This window comes from Zootermopsis nevadensis, unplaced genomic scaffold (genome assembly GCF_977971745.1).
Source record: "Zootermopsis nevadensis isolate Lab colony 2312 unplaced genomic scaffold, Znev_1.0 Znev_ptg000007l, whole genome shotgun sequence".
Taxonomy (NCBI): domain Eukaryota; kingdom Metazoa; phylum Arthropoda; class Insecta; order Blattodea; family Termopsidae; genus Zootermopsis; species Zootermopsis nevadensis.
In genome coordinates this window covers 3,774,206-3,781,292 of record NW_028259139.1, presented here as the reverse complement: position 1 = coordinate 3,781,292, position 7,087 = coordinate 3,774,206, and the positions used below count along the sequence as shown (strand labels likewise).

The window sequence follows — 7,087 nt, the reverse complement described above, 5'->3', positions numbered from 1 at the left end:
GATATGTTTCCTTCCTTTGGTTTTGATCTGTTGTTCACCCTCAATTGATGGATATTCTAATGATACAGTGAAGTGGTTTCAAATAAATGGCAAAACAATAAAATCCTTGGAACTTTGGACATTAAGGCATACTGCGATGAAAATATTTAACTGGATCTTAGAAAAATGGGTCGTGACCTTGACAGAAGTGGCTCAGCACAGAGTTGAATGGTGACTGATGAATTTTGTAGATGTACATTAAAAGTAAGTTAAAATCACTATAAACCTACAGAACAGGCAAAGACAATGGTTTAGCTATATCTCTACAGTTTTAATACTTTGAACATTGTGGGGGGGGAAGCACAAAGATTTCATAATCTCTGTCAATACATGGTATTTAACATAATTAAAAGCCCTGCAAAAGTGCAGTTATACAATCCTTTGAATGAGGAAGGGCAATCTTTACATTGCATTTATGACATCTGGTTGATTATTCATTATGGAACATCTAATAAACACACAAACAAGGAACTCCCCAGTTCTCTTTTGGCATTGGCATCTGTTATCATTTTTTGCCTCATTCATCTGAATGAGACAGCATCTGAGGCAAACTTGTTGCACACTCGTATTGTTTTGTTACAGCATTCATATTCTAAGGGTTAGGCAAATTGTCTTACCTTCACCTTCGTGACAACGCTAAAAGCATCACGATTTCTTAGTGAACATTTATGTTAACGGCTTTCATTTGTACTGAAGCACTGCACTTTCCATTTAGGATGTTTCCCAATCCCTTCTCGTAGCTGAGCTGTACAGAATTATAAATGAATTGCATTTCGAAGGATAAAATTTTAAATTAATGTGCAGCGCTCGTTGATTTAGCGCTGCTGTCGACCGGATGTTGAATAGTACGGGTATTGTCCAGTAGCTGTCAGTTTTTCTCAGTTGAGAGGTGTGGGGTGTATTGGTTTAGTTTTATAGTTGGTTTCCTGTAGTTTGTAGAGTACTCATTTCGTAGCAGTTGGCTTAGGAGTAGACGAAGTATCATGTCAAGTGAATCCGTGAAAACTGTGAGTGTACCGAAAAATAATCATGTGTAACGTAGATCTTCTGTAATTAGTAAAGTGTATATCAGAATATTTTGGGAGTGTTCGAAGTATATGGTTGTGTTTGGAATTGTTTCGTGTCGGCTATGATAATTATACGTTAAACGGCGAAGAAGCTTTGTAATATATGTATTTGTTTCCAGTTTGCTAGTTTGGAGACCCCTGGTTATGTTGGATTTGCAAATTTACCCAATCAAGTTCATCGGAAATCGGTGAAGAAAGGCTTCGAATTTACATTAATGGTTGTAGGGGAATCGGGATTAGGGAAATCAACTCTAGTAAATAGCCTTTTCTTGACTGATCTTTATCCAGAGCGTGTGGTTCCAGATGCTGTTGGTAAGTTGCTATAACCTTATGTGCCTTGATACTAGATATTTGTAGTGTGAAGTGGTGAGGTTGTTTTTCTTTGTGCAGAGAAGACACATCAAACTGTTAAGTTGGATGCATCAACAGTGGAGATTGAGGAACGGGGTGTGAAATTAAGACTGACAGTGGTGGACACTCCAGGATATGGGGATTCTATTGACAATACTGACAGGTGAAGTCTTGCAATGGAATGTACAAAAATAATACTTCTCCATTACTACGTATGTAACCAGTCTAAATTTTTCAGTTTCCGGGCAATCATTCAGTATATAGATGACCAGTTTGAAAGATTCTTACGGGATGAAAGTGGTTTAAACAGAAGAAACATTGTTGATAACAGAGTTCATTGCTGTTTTTACTTCATCTCCCCATTTGGACATGGGTAAGAATTTTGTTACAGTATTATTGATAACAGAATTTGTTGTTGTTGTGTTTAATTTATAAGAATGTGGAATATCGAAGTTTAAAGTACTATTAATCAGTATTTCTTGTATTTACTGTCTTTCGTTGCAGCCTAAAGCCTCTTGACATTGAGTTCATGAAACAGTTGCACAACAAAGTGAACATTGTCCCAGTCATAGCAAAGGCAGATGTCTTAACAAAAAAGGAGGTCTTAAGGCTGAAGAAAAGAGTAAGAATATAATACAGTATTTGCACAGTAATATTTTTTTTTTGTGAATCTTCTGATTTTAAGAATATAGTTATGACTTCACATTGTGCTGCTCTAGGTGATGGAGGAAATTGAGAGCAATGGAATCAAGATATATCCTCTCCCAGACTGTGACAGTGATGAGGATGAAGATTATAAGGAGCAGGTACATCAGATGACACATACTTTTTATTCTGGTTTGCAGATTATTGTATCTTTGTGTGCCTACTTACCCTACCCTTTCCTTGTCATCCTCATCTTAGAATTTGTTAATTTTAATGGGTAGGACTGGATCTACTGAATTACAAGTCAGGCCAACCACCTCAGGCTCTGCACTTCAAAGAAACTGCGCCCAGACATCACAATACATTTCTTTTGGTCATGTAAGTGTGTATTTTTTGATAAATTTAATTATAAAAATACTGATGAGACATGACATACAAGAGTCATGCTTTCATGTTCAAGGAAGCTAGTTTAGAATGCTTGTTGGTGTCCACTCAATGTGATGGTGTTTACTGATTGTGTGTAAATAATCAACAGTAGCCCACGTTAGCATCTGTGACAGTTTCTAGGAATGCACCATTGACATGCTGTCTTGCTAGTTCATACTGTGCCATATACTTTCAATAGTTAATCTCTCAAGTTCCATTTAATGTAGAACTGCCTCTCAGAAATGTATATTCTTCTTTAATTCTTAATTTCCAATAATGATTCATACCACTACAAAACAGTTTTTGAATTGTGAAGAATCTGATTTTAACTGCTCTGCTTTTGTCTTTGCTGTCCACATTGTTTTCCTTTACATCTCTTTTTAGCAGTGCTACATAACATTACACCTATTAACACTACCAGAAAACCTAAACCTGTCAGCTCTTTGCTGTATCTGGGGTGATTATATGCATTTCTACAGATTCAAACTGGTATTCAGAACATGATACAGACTGTACTGTATTGTTGGAATATCCATTATTGTATAAATGGTGCTCTTCTGGGTTGTTGTGCCATGTAGTCTGGCCGTATAGAGCCACAAAAATCTCAAATCCTATATCCGTTATTGCATTCATAATCTCATTAAAGCCAGAAATATTTAATTATACAAATAAATGTTCGTGCACTTCCAGGTGAGACAATTAAAAGAAGCAGTCCCATTTGCCGTATGTGGAGCCAACACATTGTTGGAAGTACGTGGACGAAAGGTGCGTGGACGACTGTACCCTTGGGGGGTTGTTGAGGTTGAAAATCCTGACCACTGTGACTTCATCAAACTGCGCACCATGCTTATGTGAGTGCCTGCACTGCTTAACATTACACTGCCATAATCTGAGTTGTATTGCCATGATAATTATCAGTTGTGAAAACAATTAAGTAGTTGTAAAACCATTTTAAAAGTTCACTGAACATATAATAATAAAAAAATTCCTTTCAGAAGGTTTCATTGGAAACATAATTTACATGAGATTTGTATTGCATGAAATCCTTTCAGAATCACCAAACCAGAACTACGGGCCATAGATTATACCAAGTTGCATAATATAGAGACCATGTTGTAGAAGGGTATCTTCCATATTTCAAAATATAAGGATTCAGATGAAATCCTGTCAGTCGGCCTATTTCATCACTGTCTGTTACATAGCATAGGTTCTAAATGTAATTAAACTGGTTCAAAGTTATGTCCCATGGCAGGCCTTGGTATTGACAATATCGAATTTGTGTGTCAAGTATGAATTTATATGCCAAAGTTGGGATTAATTTTATTGTTTGTAGCACACATATGCAAGACCTGCAAGAGGTAACACAAGAGGTTCATTATGAAAACTACCGCTCTGAGCGACTTGCTAAAGGTGCTCCTGTACCCAAGAGGCAGACGTAAGTACAGACTGATATTGTTCTTATCATTATTAGGTATCTCACATTTAAGAATAAAGATATGTACTAGATTATGAGACCACATACTCTACAGCTGTATGAACACTTTGCTCTCTTACTAATGTTATGGGAACAGTAAAACTGGGAATGACAGTTATCGCTCCGCATCACAGCAGGAGATAATTCATTAACATGACAACTTTCTGTGCAGTGTTTGATGAGTGAAATTTTGAAACAGTTATTTTTATTGGTACTACCTTTATGTAAATCTGGGGAGCAAAGAAAATAAACATCAACAATGAAGAGGCATGTTCAAGTCTATAGAGCTTAAGAGCAAAATGGAATGAAAGTTCCAAGTTTTGCTGTTCTTGGCAGACAGTACTCAGAATTCATCATCCCTAGAGTCATATTAATAATTAATACTTAAAAAAGAAAATTGTTGCAACTGTGCTGTATGTTATAGATGAACTATTCCCCCAAATAGACAGAGGGCTGTAACATTAATTGTTTTGTGAAATTCTACTGCAAATAAGGGAATGTAAGAAGGTAATGTCTTAGATAAAATTTTAATTTTTAATGTAAAAAATGTGTGTTGGTATATAATTATTTTTGAAGGCATGAAATATCAAAAATTCACACAATATTTCACTAATAATTTTGATTACTTATTGCAGACTGTTGGCTGGAGAGGAAAAGGTAACAGTGGAGAAGGACCGCATCCTTCAGGAGAAGGAAGCAGAGCTGCGTAGGATGCAGGAGATGTTGGCTCAAATGCAGGCACAGATGCAACAGCAGCAGCTGTAGCATTGCCTGAACTAAAAGATGCCAAGACATGTTCCTCTGTGAGGTCAATATATTTTTTAATAGTCTGGTGCTCAGGAAAGACCTGCAGTGATTGTAACAATTTTATATTATTCAGATAGACCATTGTATTTATTATGATGTTTCAAATACTCTGATTTCACATATCCTTGTGGCAATTTTATATTTTTGTCAGCCATAATATTTAACATATTCAGACATCTGGCTGGAAATCTGATTACCCTAACAACCTGGCCATAGCTATATAACAGATTTGTGTCTATTTGGTAGAGGAAAGGGATTGCCGTCTGTATTTCGCTCGTTTCTTTGTTGCACTTGGCATTCATGATGGTATAGCAGGCTGCCATTTTGATTTCATCAAGTAGCATTCTTTGTTTCAAACACAGGATTATCAATATTTCCATCTTGTTTTATGTATGCTTTGTTCTCTAGCGTGAGCAAAAGACGCCTTATGGCCCCATCCCTGTCTGTCTGCCACATTTTTAGGCAACCTGCATGACTGTCATTGTGCAACAGTAAGAACCATGGTCCCACTGCAGCATTGGGCCTTGTTTTTGAAACAATTATATTGTGCAGTGGGAATAAAGGTAATAATAATGCCCTATGTGATGTGGCATGAAATACACCTTTGGATTGTCAGTGTATTCTAAAGGGTACACCTTTCCAATCTTGTTTAACATTCTGTTTGGCTGTTCTCTGTCAGTACCTGGTTTTAGAATTGTCTACCATTTTTGACATAGATTACAAGAACAAACCAACCAACAAACTGTGTGCCACATCAGAAGTTTCCAACCACTGGTCTGATTATGTTAACAATTTCCATTATAGTTTGTACTTTGTATTTGTTTATTGACATGTCATTGTTAGTGTATGCAATTTTTATAGAAATCTAAGGAAAAAGAAAATTATACCACAGTGTAAATCAGTATGAGGCAAAATAGGAAGGGTTCCAGCATTCTGGCATGAACCAGAGAAACATGTTCTGTGTAGGACTTATTTCTGCTGTCACAGTATACTGAAAACTGGTCTTCCATATGATGTATTTACAACTAAAAGGTACAAATAATCCAGAACTCATATTTTGAGCTCTCTCTCTCTCACACACTCATTGCAACACTTACAGTCATATATGACCCTGAAGTTTAATATCTCTATTAGTGAGCAGCAGTCAGGACCGAATGGAAGAGGAGAATTGAGGAGGCCATGGACCGAATACGGACCGCATAGCCATAGAAGAAGAATTAGTGATTGACCTTGTAAACAATTGATTTGCATCCAGAATCAATAAAAATTAAGTCATTAAGGGATACAAAATCACATGTTATATATTTGGAGAAAATATTTGTTCATGCATGTGCTGGAACCCTTGATATCTTTGCCTTTTCATGAAAAACAATGTAGGATCATAAAGCAAATTGACTTTTTCTCATGAAGGTGATGAGTGCAATATATGTTAAGGACACCCTGATGATGGCACAGTGACTGCAGCAACATTATCTATTGGATCCAAGATGTGAAAAAAGGAAGGAATCAATTCTTAACTTTTATGTTACCGTTTTAATAAAATGGGGGGAAGGGGGGGGGGCAAACAATGCAATGTATTATTTTAAATTTCAGTCTGTACTCATCAGTCGGTTAAAAGAGTTAGATAAAACTCGTAGAACTACAGCATAAACTTTTTATATTACAGTTTTTGGGTATGTTGAGCTCTTTAATTTGTTCTGTCAGTGGACTTTGAGATTCCGAATTCCTATACTTACAGTGATGTGCCTGCCACTTGAGTAATGTGATAAGAGTACAGTTTCCCAAGATAAGTTGCTAAAATTATGAAGCTTGATTTTGAGATTGAAACCAAGTTTAATAATAATTTCAAAATCTGGATCTCAGCATATCCCTGCTTAGTATTACATTATCAAGAGATACTGATAATTATAGATGTAATCATAGGGGCACTACATAATCTGTTCCCATTTGACAGGTTATATGTTAAGCATACATGATAAATATTTTGAGAGATGGAAGACATTGTGCATTATATCACTTAGATTTAAGAGAGAGCTTTATGTGTTGGAGGACAAGCTGTATGCCTGTGCCATGAACTTGTAGTTGTAGGTCCAGTAACAAATAAAATAACTTTGGCATCAAGTAGTTCTTATAAATGAAATAAGTGTTTAATGACCTGTAAACCCACTTCTCCAAATCAAATTGTTAAAATAACAAGATGAGACTTGCTAGACATCTGACTACAGTATTGTTTATCTCTCTAAGACTAATGATATCAGGGCACAAGGGAGTAAACGTA

General features: G+C 36.2%; 1 protein-coding gene across 1 annotated transcript; it reads left to right on the top strand.

Moving 5' to 3' along the window:
- The first annotated feature begins 901 nt into the window (after window positions 1-901).
- Window positions 902-6,930, top strand: Septin1 (Septin 1). Its single transcript, XM_022065833.2, has 9 exons — window positions 902-1,046; window positions 1,226-1,418; window positions 1,497-1,620; window positions 1,696-1,830; window positions 1,962-2,079; window positions 2,177-2,263; window positions 3,219-3,379; window positions 3,862-3,963; window positions 4,638-6,930. The coding sequence occupies exons 1-9, from the start codon at window positions 1,023-1,025 to the stop codon at window positions 4,765-4,767; spliced, it is 1,074 nt and encodes a 357-aa protein (XP_021921525.1). The 5' UTR covers window positions 902-1,022; the 3' UTR covers window positions 4,768-6,930.
- The last annotated feature ends 157 nt before the right edge of the window (window positions 6,931-7,087 follow it).

Excerpts from the sequence above, each read along its gene's own strand:
- Septin1 (XM_022065833.2), top strand. The coding sequence starts at position 1,023 with ATGTCAAGTGAATCCGTGAAAACT. Across the intron at positions 3,380-3,861 it reads AAACTGCGCACCATGCTTAT|CACACATATGCAAGACCTGC; the intron begins GTGAGTGCCTGC and ends TATTGTTTGTAG. Across the intron at positions 3,964-4,637 it reads CCTGTACCCAAGAGGCAGAC|ACTGTTGGCTGGAGAGGAAA; the intron begins GTAAGTACAGAC and ends TACTTATTGCAG.